Source organism: Telopea speciosissima, chromosome 1, assembly GCF_018873765.1.
Source record: "Telopea speciosissima isolate NSW1024214 ecotype Mountain lineage chromosome 1, Tspe_v1, whole genome shotgun sequence".
Taxonomy (NCBI): Eukaryota; Viridiplantae; Streptophyta; class Magnoliopsida; order Proteales; family Proteaceae; genus Telopea; species Telopea speciosissima.
Window position 1 is genome coordinate 26655016 of NC_057916.1, and position 19060 is coordinate 26674075.

A 19060-nucleotide genomic window follows, 5' to 3' on the forward strand; every position below is an offset into this window, starting at 1 on the left:
AAAGACCGCACCGGCCCAGCCCCACATGGATAAGAAATTTCTGGAAAACACTAGAAGAGCGAATATTGAACCCTAATATGAATACGTGGATACTTCTTTATACCGTCCATCTTTTTCAATCGGACGATTGGTAAGTATCCAGTGGAACTTTCTGGAAACGAATTCTGATGGCTATATAACGATCCCTCGACACCTCTGCAGATCTCTATTCTTTAGTAAACCCTAGCCTATTATCCCTCTTCTTTCGGAGGTCTTTTATTCTTTTTTGTTTATCTTTTCCGGCTCTCGTCGTATTTTTGTGGATTGCTGTTTCAATCGATTCAGCCCAAAACAATGGCTGCCAAAGGTGAAGGTCCAGCGATCGGAATCGATCTAGGGACAACATACTCTTGTGTTGGGGTATGGCAACACGATCGTGTTGAGATCATCGCTAATGATCAAGGGAATAGGACCACTCCGTCTTATGTTGCTTTCACTGATACCGAGCGTTTGATCGGAGATGCGGCGAAGAACCAGGTTGCGATGAACCCGATCAACACCGTTTTTGGTAAGATTTTGCTATATCTTTACTACTTTAACCAAGATCTACTTTTTCTCCCTTTCTATGGCTAGGCTTAAATATCCTTCAAGTTACTGAACCTGTTTTTGCATCAGATCTGGCTATACTCTGTAGATTCATGTCTAGGGTTCTCAAAATTATATCTTTTGTTTACTGATTCTGTCGCAGTGTTTGATCGTTTACGCGTATAGTTTTGTTCTTCTAGTAGTTTTCTATTTGTCTTGATTTTTGTCTAACTTGGACACGTTATATTTATTTCAATGTTTCATTGCTTTTCTTCTGTGTTGGGCGTTATTGAAACGAAAATCTCTAAAGAGGACGTACTTAGGAACAGTTTCTTTCTTTTCACCGATTTTGTACCGATTTCTTTATTTAACTAATCTTAACTGTTAAGATTTGAGAACTTAAATCAAGATTTTGTTTTAATTCTTTATACCCTAAAGCTAACGTCCCCTTAAACCCCCCAATAGAGATCCACGAAATCTAAATCTCCCCTGAAATATATATTTTTCTTTTTTTATATGATTTAATAAGATGGAGACTACACTCCGACCTGCTTTTTTTGTACTACTTTACATTCTGTCTTTTTGATGTTGATCTATGCTAACTACTCCTTTGATTTATACGCCGTCAATTTATTTGTTGATTCTTGAAAGGCGTTAATTACCCGCGTTCTCCTATACGATCTAGTTGTTTATATTAAGGGTTTCTCATACGGCTTTCTTTCTGATCTTGCTTTGTCAATCTAGATGCCAAGCGTTTGATTGGAAGGAGATTTAGCGACTCCTCGGTTCAGAGCGACATCAAACTATGGCCATTCAAGGTTATTCCTGGACCTGGTGATAAGCCGATGATCATAGTATCATACAAGGGTGAGGAGAAGCAGTTTGCTGCAGAGGAAATTTCTTCCATGGTTCTCATTAAGATGCGTGAAATTGCTGAGGCCTACCTTGGATCTACGGTGAAGAACGCTGTTGTCACAGTTCCTGCCTATTTCAATGACTCTCAGCGTCAGGCTACAAAGGATGCAGGAGTCATTGCTGGTCTCAATGTCATGCGTATTATCAATGAGCCCACGGCAGCTGCCATTGCTTATGGTCTTGACAAGAAGGCAACCAGTGTCGGTGAAAAGAATGTCCTCATATTTGATCTTGGTGGTGGCACTTTTGATGTTTCCCTCCTTACCATCGAAGAGGGTATCTTCGAGGTCAAGTCTACAGCTGGAGACACTCACCTTGGAGGAGAGGACTTTGATAACCGAATGGTGAACCACTTCGTCCAAGAGTTCAAGAGGAAGCACAAGAAAGACATTACAGGAAACCCCAGGGCCCTCAGGAGGCTGAGAACATCTTGTGAGAGGGCGAAGAGAACTCTCTCTTCCACTGCGCAGACAACAATTGAGATTGATTCTTTGTACGAGGGTGTTGACTTCTACTCTACTATTACCCGTGCCAGATTCGAGGAGCTCAACATGGATCTCTTTAGAAAGTGCATGGAGCCTGTTGAGAAGTGTTTGAGGGATGCCAAGATGGACAAGAGCACCGTCCATGAAGTTGTCTTGGTTGGTGGATCTACTAGAATTCCCAAGGTTCAGCAGCTCTTACAGGATTTCTTCAACGGGAAGGAGCTCTGCAAAAACATTAACCCTGACGAGGCTGTTGCATATGGTGCTGCAGTTCAGGCTGCCATTCTCAGTGGTGAGGGCAACGAGAAGGTGCAGGATCTATTGCTTCTTGATGTTACCCCTCTTTCCCTTGGTCTAGAAACAGCCGGAGGTGTCATGACTGTGTTGATCCCCAGGAACACCACCATTCCAACCAAGAAAGAGCAGGTTTTCTCTACTTACTCCGACAACCAACCCGGTGTGCTGATCCAGGTGTACGAGGGTGAGAGGACTAGAACCAGGGACAATAACTTGCTTGGCAAGTTTGAGCTCTCTGGCATCCCTCCTGCTCCCAGGGGTGTTCCTCAGATTACAGTATGCTTCGACATTGATGCCAATGGTATCTTGAATGTGTCCGCCGAGGACAAGACGACTGGGCAGAAGAATAAGATCACCATTACCAACGACAAGGGTAGATTGTCGAAGGAGGAGATAGAGAAAATGGTGCAGGATTCTGAGAAGTACAAATCGGAGGATGAAGAGCACAAGAAGAAAGTAGAGTCTAAGAACACCTTGGAGAATTATGCTTACAACATGAGGAACACCATTAGGGACGAGAAGATCGGATCTAAGCTTCCAGCAGCAGACAAGAAGAAGATTGAAGATGCCATAGAACAGGCCATCCAGTGGCTCGACAGCAACCAGCTTGCGGAGGCTGACGAGTTCGATGACAAAATGAAGGAGCTGGAGAGCATCTGCAACCCCATCATAGCCAAGATGTACCAAGGAGCAGGTGCTGATATGGACGGTGGTGTTGACGATGATGCGCCTCCTCCTGCAGGTGGAAGCGGTGCTGGTCCCAAGATCGAGGAAGTCGACTAAGTTTTTCCTTTTTTAATAATTTTTATCGAGGGTACGTTGGTTCTATCTAGATCGTTTGTTTGGGAAGGGCAAGTTTGTCATGCCCTGTACTCATTTTGATTCCCTCTTTTTTTTTTTAATATTACTTTAGATTGATATATGTAGGGTTTCTATTATTTTAAATCATACTTTTATTTCTCGCGACTATTTTTTATGCGATTTTGTTGATATTTCTTCTATATCTTTGCTATAATTTCCTTTTGAATTTGTTGGTCCGTGCCCACTCAAAATCTATTTTCATTCTCCCATTTTTTTAAATCTCTATGATTTGTCATTTTCATATAAGAAGCCCATATGCGGAGATTGTGCCCAACTTCGAGGGAGTTTCCGTCGAGGCACCCAACGGTCCTTGGCTATGTGCCTGATGAATCCTGATTGGATCCCGGTCCCCAGCATTCCTGCTTCGTTGGATACGTTTTCCGTACACTCCTTGGTCGCTGGCCTCGCAGAGAGGAAACGTCCCGGCTTTTTCCCATTTAACCCCTAATAAATTTATGGGAATACCAATTCGGAATGGAGTCACACACCATGTCTTTTTTCAAAAAAATCCTAAAAATTAATTGAGATTAAACAACTTTTTTTTTTTTTTTTCTTGCTTTCAAAAAATGGAAGTTTGGAGCCCATTTTTTTGGTTCCCCGCAGATAATTTTCTTTGAAAATTATGAAACGAGGACACTGTTCTGCTGCAAATACTTTCCTAATTGCATTACTCCCCTCCCTTTCTGGGTGCCGAAAGATGTTATTTCTACAGACCGTCCCTCCCCCCTTCCCTACCCTGTAGTGTGTAGCGCATCATCCAACAGCCCTCCATGCTTGTACATACAATCCAACACACAGTGACACAGGTGGAGTGTTCGGCTGCGTGCCTGCTGCAGGCCGGCAGATGTGTGCTATACACTATATCACGCCACAGACGAGCCCCATCCGTCAGCCTGTTCATATACCTGCCATTCTTCTCCTGCCCTCTCTTCTGGCAATTCTTTTATTCTCTTGCCCTCTCTTCTGTTAAATCCTTTTTTTTTTGGGTAACCTATTAAATCCTTCTCACCTCATGGATTTAGTGCATGGTTTTGGATCAGGTATTGGTCCTTATTGATATGATGTCACATCTTTTATTTTTTCCGGTCGACAACAGTTTGGATCGTTGGATATTGATTCCCTAAACCCTGCCACCCTTTGCTCCTCTCCCTTACTTGTTACCCCATCTCTAGTCTCGTGCCTCCTACCCCTCTCTCCTTAAGATCAGTCTCTAAGGCACTAGCCATGATTGCACAAAAGAAGTGATAGAAAAATCATCTGATGCAGCCAGTGACAATGCTTAAGGTGAGAAACACCCCCCATCTCTCTCTATCTTTTGATATGAACCTGATCCACCTGACATTGATATGAATCACTCAGCATCTGGGATTCTTAAAACGATGGGAGAGGGGCACGCCCAGCCTACGGGGTGCTCGCTGGAGAGGAGCCCAAAATTGGGAATTTGGGGGGGGGGGGGGGGAGGGATTTAAAAGGGAAGGATTCCTGACATTGATTCAAGTATTTTAGAAGAATGAATCTGAGCCCTCGTATCTGAGCCCTCGTATACAAAAGATAGGGAAAGTTCCTTATAAGTGCAGGGGAGTGATAGTAATTGCCCCTTCCTTACATTGTCCATCTCTTCCGATCGGTCAACAAGCAAGTATGTCCCTAGGAACTTTTCTGGAATCGAACTGAGGGGTTGTTATTTTGTTCATTTCTTTACATTTACCAGGATTTTTGTTTGAATCTAGTTGAAACAATGGTTGGCAAAGGTGAAGGTCCAGCGATTGGAATAGATCTAGGGATGGCGTACTCTTGTGTTGGGGTATGGCAAGACGACCGTGTTAAGATCATAGCTAATGATCAAGTGAACAAGACCACTCCTTCATATGTTGCCGTCACTAATACCGAGCGTTTGATCGGAGATGCAGCGATGAACCCGGTCAATACAATCTTTGGTAAGTTTATTGATATTTTTTCTCACTTTAAACCTCAATCTCCTTTCATTTCGAGGGTTAAATATCGTTAAAGCTACGGAACCTGCATTTACATTAGTTCTGGTGTTACTATGTAGATTCGTGTTTCAGATGCTAAAAAATTATTTCCTTTGTTTAGCGACTCTATTGCAGAGTTTTTTTATTTTGTTTTCTCGGATAGGTTTGTTCTTCAAGTGGGTCTCTTTTTGTTTCCATAAAAACCCTTATTTCCCTTGTAAATGGCAAAAATAGGACAGGTGGATGGCTCTCACATGTATGTTTTTTTTTTTGGTAAGAAGAAATTTATTCATTGTTGTGAGAATAGTTCATGACATCCTTATTACAGAGTTGGATAAGCCATGGGGTGGACTGTGGCCAGTTCGTCATACACTCAATGGACAACGCCTTCCGGGCCAAGGCATCAGCAACATGGTTGATGGACCTTGGAATATAGGAGAAGGAGCAAGCTTCCAAGTGGGAAACCAGGAAGCGAATGTCCTTAAAGATAGATTGGAGCTCCACCGGTATTGTACGATCATCAGAGCGAAGAAAATCAATCATCTCCTTACAGTCTGACTCAATAAGGAACTTTGTGAAGTCCTCGCTGATGCCATAGAGGAGGCCAGATCTCACAGCCATAGCTTCTTCCTGTAAAACTGAGATAAAGCTTGAAGGGGAGGAGACAGCAACAATAGGGTGACCCGAAGCTCTGTGAATAATAAGACCTATTCTAGCTTTGCCAGTGTCAAAGGAAAACGAGGCATCACAGTTAATTTTGTACATTCCAACAGCAGGAGGCACCCATTTCAGAATTCCGATGGTTGCGAGGATAGGAGTTCTCAGAATGGAAGGCTTCAAAGAGCATGCTGCCGAGTATTCCAACGCTGCTTGAGGGCAAGATTAGTAGTTTCCACCGGAGTATATGCTGATCTCCCAAAAATGAAGTCATTCCTAGCCTTCCATAAATACCGGCAAATGAATCCGTAAAGGGTAATGACCCAAGTACCATGCTTTTTATCCCTTTCTCGGATTCGCATCCACTGTAAGATCCATTGATGAATGGAGAGGTTCTGAGATGTAGAGAAGTTGACAGTGAGGGGGCTGGCAAGCCAAGTGGCTATGGCAAAAGGGCATTCCAACAGAATATGCTCAACTATTTTTGGAGTCTTCCCACATCGGTGACATTGTGGATCAATAGAGATCATGCGCTTGACTAGACCATCTCCTGTGGCTAAACTCCCTGCGCTGATTTCCATAGGAATTTTTAACTTTCGGAAGAGTGGAGCTATTCCAAATGATCTTCCGAACAGTCTTAGGGACTACAGGCTTGGTGGTAGATGAGGAAGGGAGAGCTTGTTGTTGCACCGTCTTCATGTTGTATAGGAGATGGTAAGCAGACTTTACTGAAAAGCAACCGTTACGGGATCCTCCCCAAATCTGATAGTCCTCAGCTGGAAATAATGGAAGTTGGATCTGACGGATAGCCTAAACATCCATAAGGTCGAAGAGCTGCCTTAGTAGAGCCATGTTCCACACCATATCATCATGGTTAATAAGATCAGTAACAAGGGAAAACTCACAATTGGGGGGGTTTAATAGTCTTGACTTTAAAACCTGCAGCACTTGGGAGCCAATTATCTTCCCAGATACGAATTGAGCGACCATCACCAACAACCCAACACAATCCAACAACTAGAGCCTTCCTACCAATAAGTATACTTTTCTAAGCCCACGACGGTTTGGAGCCAAGCTGAACCTGAATAAAAGTACAAGAGGGAAAATAAATCTGCTTCATAAAAGTTTCCCAATGGAGTAGGATCACTCCAAAGTCTCCAGGCCACTTTGGCCAAAAGGGCTTGGTTGTAAAGGTCAGAGTCCCGAAAACCTAAACCACCATTCTCCTTAGAGGAGCAGAGCCTTTGCCAAGAGATCCATTTGATTTTGCCCTTTTGCTCATCAGCTCCCCAAAAGAAATCCGACGATATTTTCTGAATGCTTTGGTGGTGGGAAGCTAGGAGTTTAAAGTGGGATGACGTAAATGAATTCATAGACAGGGCAACAGATCTAATGAGAGTTTCCTTCCCAGCCTGAGAAAGCAATGCAGACTTCCATCCCTGCATCCTTTTGCTCGTTTTATCAACAATATCCTGAAACAACAAGGATTTAGCCGCTCTAATTTCTGTCGAAAGCTCCAAGTACTTTTGCACCCTTTGACCATGCTTCATCTTAAGAATTTTAGATAGCCACCTTCTGAATTTATATGGGGTATTTGGGCTACAAGAAATAAGGGACTTAGAGTGGTTGATTGATTGACCACTAGCAAGGCAATAGGTGTCAATACAGTTCTTTAGCTCACAAAATTCCTTCAAACTCACTTTAGAAAAGAGAACACAATCGTCAGCAAAGAGTAAATGAGTGATAGGATTTGACCGATTTCTCACCTTTACACCCTTGATCTTCTCTTGGGATTCAGCCTTAGTAAGGTAGCAGCTTAAGGCTTGGGCACAAAGGATAAAAATGGCAGGTGAGAGGGGATCCCCCTGTCTAATCCCACGAGTAGGAAGAACTTTCCCCCTAACAGCTCCATTGATCAGCAATTGATAGTTATCGGAGGTAATACAATTCATGGTTAAAGTCACCCATTGATTTGAGAAACCGAGAGCAGTGAGCATCTTAGCAATAAAATTCCACTCCAGCCTATCGTAGGCTTTGCGAAGATCCAACTTAATTGCAGCCAACGTCGTCTTCCCCTTCTTCCTCTGCTTGATGTAGTGGAACACTTCATATGCAGTGTATATATTATCAGAAATCATTCTAGTAGGGACAAAGGCTGATTGGTTTGGGGCGATAACCTTATCTAAGATGCCTTGGAGCCTGGTTGCCATGATTTTTGTTATTATCTTCATTACCACTGAACATAGACTAATTGGGCAAAATTGGTCGATACTCTCAGGGGATGGGCATTTAGGAATCAAGCATATCAGAGTATTGTTAATCCCTGATGGAAGGATGCCGAAGCCGAAGAATTCCTGGACGAACTTAATCACTTCAGGATGAACCTGATCCCAAAAGTTTTGGTAGAACATTGGAGGAAGGCCGTCAAGACCTGGTGATTTAGTAGGACCCATAGCAAAGATGACACTTTTAATCTCTTCTTCCTGGGGAATAGCACATAGAAACTCATTGGAGTTGGCCTCTATGACTGGATTTACTGTGTCCAGAACTTCTGCAAGAGCAGCTTGGTTGATCCCATCAGCCTCATAGATCCCTTGGTAATGGCTTACAACTTCTGAGAAGATCTCCTTATCAAAGATGACCCACCTTCCTGTGGGTAACCAGAGCTTTAAAATTTTGTTAGCCTGCCTACGTTGTAATGTCGAAGCATGGAAATAACCAGTGTTTCGGTCTCCGCTTTGGAGCCATGATATTCTGGACTTTTGACACCACAGTATTTCAGTTCGAATTAGCTCCTCTTCCTCTTTACAACGACCATTCTCAGAAGGGGGGGTCATCCTGAAGCTTGCCCAACTCGGAATAGAGATCACTTATCTTCTTATTGACATTGCCGACGCTCTCTTTATTCCACTGTTGAAGGACAGGCTTGCAATTGTGAACCTTTTGCATAAGGACCTGGCTAGCACTACAATGCCCTTTAATGGACCAAGCTTTCTTCACAGCTTCTTTGCAACTAGAGTGGCGAAGCCACATAGCCTCAAAGCGGAAAGGCCTGGCGCCAGCAGAGACGCCTCCTTCAGTATCGACAAGCAAAGGACAATGGTTTGAGCCGACTCTAGGCTTGATGAACACGGTAGCATCTGCATAAGAAGTTCTCCAGGCCGAGTTAGCCATAGCTCTGTCCAGCCGAATCTTAATGCACGCAGAGCCCTTACGGTTATTACACCAGGTATAGCGGGGACCATTTGCCCCTAAGTCCAATAAATTGCAGGAGTTTATCATCATCTTGAATTCCTCATTATCTTTAGATAGCTTGTTAGATCCACCGGACTTCTCGTGCCAGGCCAAATAAGAATTAAAGTCCCCCATGACAATCCACCGATCTGATCTGGAGCTCTCACATGTATGTTCACCTGTTGGTAAGTGTAGAGGAACCGAACTCCTTTCTGTCTAGCAGAAAAAAGTAAGATTACAATTTTTATTTTTTCAAAAAAAAAAAATTCAAATAATAGAAAATTTTCATTTAACATATCATTTGCAAGGAAAATTGTATAGAGAAACAAAACAAGGTCCAACAAAAGGAAAATCTTCACCACAGCTCAGGAAGTGTCATAACTCATAATCCATTTTCAGTTTCTCATTTTATATTTCGAAGTAAGAATATTGGACTAGATTCTAAAAGTGATGGAGGGTAAATGAGTAATTTTATAACTATTTCTAAATTCATGCCAAATAAAATAAAATGCATGCCATTTGACGACCGAAGGGCAAAAAACTAGTCCTTATCCCTTCATCGTGAAGCCCAACAGGAGGAGGAGGAGGATGGCTGTCTAAAGATACTCTCACAAGCTCTTTACTTCCAGTTCCTAAGTGGTCGACACCTTAAAAGACAAAGACCCTGGCCAAGTAGTCAAGCTTTGATGTCATGGTTGCTCACTTGTGAAGTAAAAACCAAGGGCAATGTTAGAATGACTCAGATAAAGATTTCAACGGTTCTGTCTACAGTGGACATAAGGTTATGAATCTCCCACTGGCAAGGCTGTGATTATAGCATTTGCTTCTGTGAAGTTGCATGATTCGGGGGAGAAGCCTTTGTCCTTTGCTATATAGAGATGGTGAAGGGAGTCATGTGTCTCAGTCTCACAAAACTTCCTCTTCCTCCCTCCCCCCTCCCCCCTCCCCAACCTTCCTCCCAATTCTACATCAGCCAACCTTCAGGTGTCTCTGGGAATATAAATTCAAGAAATCCTCTCCCAAGAAAATATCAAAGAATTTTTTTTTTCGGTTAAAGAGAATATCAAAGATTAAAAAACACATTTGAGAATACATGAGAAAAGTCTTATGATTAGGTAAGATGAATTGAACCCTCAAAAGTATACATGTGGCTAGTTGAAGGTAAATCTTTTCCACCCATTTAAACGGAATAGACTTCCATAGATTCCAATGACCTGAACCTTAGAAATCAAGTATGAATTAACCAATTCGAAATAATTAGAATCAAGATCAACCAAGACAGATCCAATATGAACAGAATCGAGGTTCCGATTCCAATTCTTCGAACCATGATCCATACAGTTGAAACTGAATATCTTATGGGATTCAATTTACCATTATTATACTGCTGTCTTTGTCCAGAACTTAATCACCCTTTCTTCCCAATGTCAGTGGCCTAGTTTGAGCAATCTTAGGTTTGGTTGATGAGGTGGAGGACCCAACTATTCTGGGAAGCTACCAAATTTTTATTTATTTTTGGTGCAAACACATCCAAAGAGAGGGGGGGTGGGGGGATTTATTAAGCCACCCAGGGCAAGAATTGAGATGTAAGAATAAGGAATTGGTCTTCAGGGAAACCGGACTCCCGACATCTCCGATGGGAATAACAAATGCCCATTTTGAGAGAGTGGTTCACCAAATTTTCGGTCCTAAGAACACCAGTAAAAAAAAAAAAAAAAAATATATATATATATATATATATATATATATATATATATAAAGAAGTAAAATATAAAATAGTAGAGATCTCTGAAGGCGGGGCCTGGGTTCAAAATCTTCACAGACCATGGATTAGAACCTATCAATCCAAATAGTGAAATAGATAGTGCTGATTAAATTCCAAGTCTAAGAGCAAAAGCCTCACCAACAAATGCAGAATTAGGAAAAACGATTATCTCCTCCAGTTCCCTGCCCGGCCCAGTTCCTCTAATAGGGGGTGGTGGACCCCAAACAGGAAGAGTGTTTGGGCAGGGGTAGAGTGGTCATTCCAGGCCCCCCTGTTAGAGGAACTGGGGAACTGGGCCTGGCAGGAACTGGAGGTGATAACGATCCCCAATTCCTCTATGATCCAGATCATAATCAGCGTGGAATATCCTAGAATTGGCATGTGGGTGTTAAGGACTATAGATTCAATCTGGATCTGCAGGAATAAAAACATATTTGGGCTTGAGTTTCTAAATCAATTTCCGCAAGGATGAACACTGGTTCGGTCTCCATTCTCGTAGAGATGCTGAATTTGTTGATGAGAAACTCCCTAGTAGTTTTTACAATAGCTCCAAATATATAACATTGACTGAAATCTGCCATTGAAGATGCTTGTTATGCCCATTGTACAAGAACAAATTTCAACTCTTCAATGCAGAATGTGGTCTTAGGTCTGTTCTATTGCCATAACCACCGAGTCTTAGCATTAATTCCATGTGTATAGGGTTATATAATATCTACAAGTAACAACAAATTGATCGGAAAGAGATTGTGACTGCAGTCAGGTCTTGCTGATCCAGCAAATATCTCTTCACTATGAAGAGTGTATTTTAATCTTAAATTTTAATCTTAAATTTTCTTTTTGAAAAGAGTTGGAAGTCAATCCACTTACATCCCTAAAAGGATAACCAGTTAATTGAATAGAATCTGCTGCTAAACCAGTTGAGAAATATACCCAACAGCAAATAAATAAAATACTCGACATATACATCCACATTGTAAAACTTGACACCATAAGGATAACAAACCTACCAAGAACAAATCTTACTCATACTAAGAATCAAAGTCTACTGCATTTAAGGACAACACAATTGGATCCAAGAACCACAATAAGACAACTACAGGAAAAATACCAATTAATACATATACAATGTTCTCCATCAGGCTAAGTAGAGATTCAAGAGTGGGAATATCTTTCAGTCAGCCACACACCCAATGTCTGCAAAAAACTAGATAAAGAAAGACAATAGTATAGGTCCCATTTGATTCCAGAGTTAAAGACAAAGGTTCAAGGTTGCAGAATCCTTACCATTTAACTTTGGGGAAATAAAGTTTGCAGCTCAGGAGTAACCCCAGTCAGAAAGCTAACCAGATGCATAAGAACAAACCAGAACAATTAGTGGCAGCCAAAAACTATGAGTGCAATATGCACAGTAAGGATGCATCTTTTTTTTTTTTCCCCTTTCATTTTATATAATTCATTTTTATGATACAGAGTTAGTGAACAATGAAACACTGAGCATAGCAAGCCACCCTTACATTTTTCATATCAATGCCTCTTTCAAGTCAACAGCAGCTCGTTGGTTCCAAGGTGAGGACGAAGGCACACACGGACCTCATGTTCTTCTGGACCCACCCGGTGTTTTGGAACCATAATCTCCAGCACTGTCCCAGTCTCATCATAGTATGCTTCTAGCTTGGCATCTTCTGGAATTCGAGTTGCAAGTGGGATTTCTCTTATGAATTCCCCCGGAGGGCAGTGCTCAGGTGATGGATCTGTGAGCTTGAATGTCCTATCATGCCTCTTGATGAATGGCATGCGGGCTGTACTCACACAGGATATCTTTACAATCCCATGAGTTAGACTATTCCTCCAAGAAACTTTCACCCTCTGAAGATCTGCAAAAGGCACACTAACAATGATCAAGTACCCTTCAGCATCCTCATAAATGGTTTTTGCAGCAGTGACGGGTCCATATATGTTCCTCATTACACCACTGAATTCATTCAACCACAGTGGCTCGATCGGGTGAACCTCCATATCCGTAACTCGATCAGAATGCGAATTCATAGGCAAACAACAATCATCGTCATTCCCATGTGGGAAGAAGTCCTTTCTCCGTTTGCTGGAAACAGGTGAAAGGTCCATCCCATCACCATTGACATGGTTTGAAGGTTGGGTGGACAAATTCAGGCCAGACCCATTGAGCAATCTCTTTGAATTGGGTTGTGGGTTACTTTTTATAGGAGGGGGCCTCTCAAGCTCAAACTCTGTGTTTGGAAGGTTCCTCCATGCAACAAAGTCACTGGCTTCAGGAGGGATGGTAAAGTTCACGTCCCGGCCTGTGAGTTCTATCCACCTTTTCCGCTCTTCCTCATCAAGACCCACGAGATTAGGTGACCAAACAACCTCAATACCATGCACACACTGTGGATTAGAAAGGCCCCTGTAATGCTTCCTCTGCATTCTGTGAGATCGAACAAAGCCCTTATCCACACTGAACGGGAAAGGGCGCTCTCCTTGGCGAGAGTGCCCATTCATGTAACTCCTAAGCTGCATCTTACCCAATGCATTCTCAGGCCTTTCCCTAAAAACCCACATGTACATGTTCTCCATATCATGCTGAACCAGGAATACATCGAGATGGAGATCGGATTTATCAAACCCAGAAACACCATTACTGTCCCGTGTGATCTTAACCTTGGACTTCTCATTCAAAACTGGCTTGAAGTAGAAGCTAAAGAAAAACCAGGCACCCCAGATGCTGTCTACCCGCTTGGCACATTTCCTACCCATCTTGGGGAGGCTGAGGAGAGTCTCTGTCTCATAGATCTGAGACCCAAGCCCAACATCTAGGATATCACAAGGGTCAGGGTTCCATGGCTGGGGCGGCGGGCTACGTTCTGCGGACAGTGGCAGATTAATATCGGGCGGTCGGGAAAGGATTAGCTGCCTATTAATCTCTCTTTCCAATTCATCATGCGAGTTGGCGCTTGAATCCATGGATAAGAGGGTTGATGGGTGATGGTTCTCCATGGATAGCGTAGTGAGAAGAGCTTCCCCCATTTTCCCTTATCCCCTTTAGGGTTTTTCTTGCTGGTGGGGGTGGAATTTTTGCAATACCACCAACGTCAATAGAAGCACCTCATAAAGATCTTCGTAAATCAATCCCACAAAAACCCACCAAAGAAAACCCTAGATTCATCAATCAACTGACAAAATCCCCAAACATAAGCATTGAAATATGAAACAACGGCTGAAGATTCAGAACCGCTGGCTCAGAAAACAAAAACCCTAGAACCATCAAATGAGGCAACTCAGCCTTCACAATAGAATCCTTTCGATGTCCATCCCGTAGAGAAAGAGCCCCATCGGAAACCCTTTAAGAGGAAAAGACATTAAAGACTTCCAAATGAAAATTGATTCGTAACCCTTAACTCTAGAATCTCCCGAAATCCTCCGAAAACAGGAGGAAAATAGGGTATCAAAGCAATCAAATCCATGAAGAAATCTGAGAAGTTGAAGGGGAGGACATCACCAGAAATCCAATAACCCTAACCCTAAAAGAGAACCCAGATAATAATCGAGGGGATCTTGGAAGATTACCTTTTGCGATAGGCTTTGAATCCATGGAAACAAGGGCGTGGGCTTTCGTATGCAATCCTCATCTTCGTCACAAATCTCGTTCCGTTAAAAGAAGCTGAAAGAGTAAGTGCGGTACACTATGAAGGCGACAAACGATAACGGATTCTGTTTAGGGAAACCGTCTCATTCCCCTTCAGAAGAAGAGTCACCTACACCGGTTTCGGTTAGCACCGCCGTTTGGAAAACGCCGTCACCGTTAAATAACGGTAACTCAGAGCACTCATGAGAAAAGTCAAAAGAGGCGTCAACCAAAAAAGGTCGACTTCGTAGCCTGTGTTGTCGCTCTCGGATTGGTGAGAGCCATACTTCCTTCGTCCAATGGTGGTGGACCTTACCAACACTCAAAACCCTAATCACACCTCTCTTTTCCTCTTAAAAAAGGATTTGCAACCAATGGGGGAGCTCACTAGCTCAGTAGGGAACATGGTTTTAGTTCATAGCTACTAGGGGTATTCTGTATTAATTTATGTTAATTGATGATGCATTTATATTTTGTCAAAAAAGAAATGAAACCGATTGGTATCTATTTCTATCTTATTAATTTTCTATAAAGATATGGGCAACAGGAATATTGGGGCCAATACTAGAATACCTCCAAGTATCTTTTTTTATTGATTTCTTGCGTAATCACTTAATTTCTAGATCTTTTTCGGATAAGTTGTTCTTTCTTTCTGTAATATCACTTGTTATTTTTTGTGGAAACAACAGTAAATAACTAAGTGACAAATTATTATTATATATAAAAAATCAAGTGACAAAAATAAAAGTTTTCAAAATCTAAGACTATCTAGAGGGTGCATGATAAAAATAGGAGGATATATGATTGAATGAAAGTTATATTGATTAATATTTTAATATTAAATTTGACAAATGGCCAATTAATTTAGATATGCTTTAGTTATTCTACAATCAAAATTGTTATATCATTGATCCACATGGCACAACTAGATAGGTCACCAATAGATATTCTATGAACGAGGCTGTCTATAAAACCTTTTGTCTAGAAGAAAAAAAAAATGGAAAAAAGAACTCTGCCTAGTAATATGGCATCTGCACCCAGATACAAAGGGAGGTGAAATGATAACCCCACTCCTGTGAGTGAAAAAGTAAGGAGCAAAAGTAATATTAGGATATGAAATATTTTATAATTATTTAGTGAATAATGGTATAGACGATTGAGTTGTTGGGTTCTTAATAATTCCTTAGTCTCCACCTATGCAAGTATGGAACCCTAAGCCAAGTCTTCAGCAATACCGTATGGTGTAAATATTAGGATTAATATATTAAAGGCTTCAAGAGGAAGTGGGTATTCTTCTTATATCATATCAAGCCTGCCTTGTCTGCCTACCCCAGATGAGATGGATTTTATCATCTGTGTTGTTTGTTTTAGGATATCGATCAGGTGTCCTCTATCGGGGGAGGTGGAGAGGAAGTCAAGAACATGTCTCCTATGTTATTGGATTTCTCTTCTTTATTAATTTTTTGGTTTTATTAATTCATTTCATCTCTTAATTCACAAGTCTTGGATGGTTTTAAAATGATGCTTAAGTTAGCTATTTTGTATCCTATATATATATATATAAAAGTATTTAATTTACATTTAATTTGTTTAGTAAATTAAGTTTCTTAGAATCCTACTAATAAAGTACGAGCTAAGATTGGTGGCATCTGCTATCCCATGTGTATCAAGTAAGCTCAAAACAAGAAACCTTAAATTAGGGTGTGGTAGACTTTCTTGATAGAAAATGGCAAACGCTCCTCGTACGTGAGCCCTCTTGTGATGGTGGAAACCAAAATTCACATATATATACCATGTTGGGCATAAGCTCACATTAACTAATTTTAGGAGTTTGGAGAATTTTATAGACCAGAGGGCGGGCCTTGGTGCAACGGTAAGATTGTTTCATTATGTTTAAATCTGGAAATAGCCTCTCTGTAAGAGCAAGGGTAAGGGCTGCATACATTAATTATGACCCTCCCCAACGCAATGGCGAGAGCCTTGTGCACTGGGTATGCTCTTTGGAGAATTTTATGGACCAATTAGGCTCTTCACTCAATAACTTAAACTTTTGTGTTGGATTAATTTTGGGATCTGATGAGATGATTTCATAGAATGTTGGGAATAATCCTATGTCAACTAACTTTGAAATCTTTAAGCCAGCTTAAGTGTTTGAACCATGATGTAGAAGAACTCATCATATACAATATTTTCTCATCACCAAATTTATTGAAGGTGGAACAAGGCAAAATAGACTTCGAGCTTGTGGCCCCTTGCAATGTAATGAGGCCTGAGAGACTATTTTTTCTAATCTCAAGTTGCAATTGAGTGTGTACTATTTGCTACTTGATAGTACATGGATAGAGGACCTCACATACATCTCAATGCCCAAATTTTAGCATGGAAAGTTGTTCAAACTCTGATTCAAAGTTTTAGTAAAATTATCAAAACACCATCAAATGGAGATGAATATAATAAAATACAAAATGATATCTTTTGCAATTTTAGCTACTTCTTTTACTCACTTTAAGCTGAAATCGTACCACTGAGATGTTTTCCTGGTCCTTTTTCACAAGGACGGGAAAGAAAACCCAATTCTTAATGTCTCCTATATTTTTGCCTACTCTCTCTTGGCCATGGTTGAAGATTCCTTCTTTCTCTATTTCTTCCCTTCGGAGAGGTAACCATGGTCGATGAGAAACTTAATTAGCTAGCTAATTTGGAAACCTGGCATAGAATTCCTAAGATCCATAGTCACATTATAGAATTAGAACTGTTTTCACATTTCTTCACAATGCCAGTGCACAAGCCTAGTTAAGGCCTAAAGGCATAAACCAGCCCCCGAACAACGTCGTTAATAATAGTAATTGAAAATCTTTTCAGAACAAGAGCAATCCAAAAATTTATTATATGACATAGTAGATCCCAAATTTCCCTGCTCATATGTCAAATTTCAGTCTAAATGGAATTTGCGATTTAAGTAGTAAAAATAGGTTTAAAAAATTAGGACTATAGAGGAGTACTGCATAGTAGTGATCGAAGTACCAATCACAAGCATTGACATACACTCGGATGCATATTAAGCATCTAGGTGGTTTTCATTAAAAAATAAATAGAGTCTTGGTGCTGTTGAAGCTGGCTTATTCATGCTAGTCATCTTAGAGCTATAAGCCAGAACCTTCTTCATCCTAGTTTTCATCCTAGTTTCACCTACCACTATGAGCGTCGAACCTATATTCACTTTTGTTAAATGAACAACGAGATCTTGCTAGTAGATATGGGATATTTGATTGAATTAGACTCTATAGTTTTTGACATACGACCATCTAGATCATGTATTCGTTATCCAATGATCACAATTGCTACATCATTATTCCATATTGCACAATGAGGATGGGTTGCAATTTGATAAGCTTATCAAATCATGCATTAGAATGAGTTTTTATTTAATAGTATTTATCTTAATGCATGAATAAGAAAAGCAATTCCGAACTAAATTTAGTTAGGACTAAATCTAGGCTTCCAATCCCTCTCCCTCCTTTTAGCGGAGGGGTTGTGGTAATCCTAACATCTAAGTCAAAATTTAATTTCAAAAAGTTGTCATTTTTTTGCATCAAATGAGTTAGAATCAACTATGGTTTGATTGGCTACTCCTGAATAATGTGAGTCCAATTAGCTTGTGTAAGCCTATATTTAGTTCGATTATAGTCCATTTATGGCCTGTATAAGGATTGTTTATAAATATTTAGTCAATTAGCTCGTCTAAATCCCGATTATGGATTAGAATCGACCAACCAAATAGAAATGTGTCCATTCCCTAGCCTATGAGGTCTGAGTACCTAAACGGGTGAAAATAGTCTGGGGCCTTAAATTAGTGAGGATCGATTAGGCCCAACTGATTGATACCCCTACTACCCTTCACCTAGGGTAGGAAAACTTTGGCCTTTTTTCTTTATTAAAATAATCCAAATGCATGAATAGCCATATAGAAACTGTTCATGAATAACTTCCTTGAATGGCAATCGTGACTCTTAAAACACCCCCCACCACCCCCAAAAATAAATAAATAAAGGCAGCCTTATATTCTTGGTATATGTATCTGTCAAGTCATTCTCAATCATGACTCAGGACTATGAGCCTAAGCCTTTAAATGGCTCATATATGTCTTCTTCTCATTAACACGAGTATTAAAAAAAAAGTAATGGTGCATGCTCTCTTCTGAGGTGTTCCATTGTGATCAAGTGGTCACGGGTTTGAGTATGGAAACAGCCTTCCTGCAAAAGCAGATAAGGCTGTATACATTATGACTCTCCCCAGACTCCGTAGTGACAGGAGTCAGATTGAAATCGACTGATTAAAAATTAGAATTGATCGAATCCAATTATTAATGGTTTAGTTCTAATCTAGCCATTAGAATGATTTATATTAATTGGTTAGAACCAATTATGGGAGTTTATATAAGACTAAGTTTTCCTTCACTTCAAAAGAAGAGAGATTTCTTCCCCATGGATGATATGATCATATATGATTGGACTCTTGGATTATCAATACACTTTTATCTCTTATTGACAAAGGCGAAATTACCCCTCTCTGATGCAATCTAATGGTACCAATTATTCCTCTTCACCATTGGTGCAGAGAAACTCAATGCGTTTAGAATTAATTAAGAACTACGATCAATTAATTA

At 40.7% G+C, this 19060-nt stretch overlaps 2 protein-coding genes across 4 annotated transcripts; one reads left to right on the forward strand and one right to left on the reverse strand.

Annotated features, from left to right (window-relative positions):
• Positions 1 to 282: 282 nt before the first annotated feature.
• Positions 283 to 3055, forward strand: LOC122648603 (heat shock cognate 70 kDa protein 2-like). Its single transcript, XM_043841817.1, has 2 exons — positions 283 to 547; positions 1309 to 3055. The coding sequence occupies exons 1-2, from the start codon at positions 334 to 336 to the stop codon at positions 3042 to 3044; spliced, it is 1950 nt and encodes a 649-aa protein (XP_043697752.1). The 5' UTR covers positions 283 to 333; the 3' UTR covers positions 3045 to 3055.
• An 8749-nt stretch (positions 3056 to 11804) lies between these two features.
• Positions 11805 to 14425, reverse strand: LOC122669525. 3 transcript variants are annotated; one of them, XR_006334038.1, is made up of 3 exons: positions 12269 to 14425; positions 12039 to 12093; positions 11805 to 11948 (listed from the first exon to the last, which is right to left on the reverse strand). XR_006334038.1 is itself a non-coding variant. In XM_043866307.1 (2 exons), the coding sequence occupies exon 1, from the start codon at positions 13794 to 13796 to the stop codon at positions 12291 to 12293; it is 1506 nt and encodes a 501-aa protein (XP_043722242.1). In that variant the 5' UTR covers positions 13797 to 14425; the 3' UTR covers positions 11948 to 12093; positions 12269 to 12290. The 3 variants fall into 3 exon arrangements, 1 of the variants encoding a protein (XP_043722242.1); XR_006334035.1 differs by having other exon boundaries at positions 11805 to 11958; XM_043866307.1 differs by having other exon boundaries at positions 11948 to 12093.
• Between the last annotated feature and the right edge of the window lie 4635 nt (positions 14426 to 19060).

What these genes read in the sequence shown, in the direction of transcription:
- LOC122648603 (XM_043841817.1), top strand. Translation starts at nt 334, where the DNA reads ATGGCTGCCAAAGGTGAAGGTCCAGCGATCGGAATCGATCTAGGGACA. An exon ending in CCCGATCAACACCGTTTTTG is followed by an intron (nt 548 to 1,308) that starts GTAAGATTTTGC and finishes TTGTCAATCTAG; the next exon opens with ATGCCAAGCGTTTGATTGGA.
- LOC122669525 (XM_043866307.1), bottom strand. Translation starts at nt 13,796, where the DNA reads ATGGGGGAAGCTCTTCTCACTACGCTATCCATGGAGAACCATCACCCA.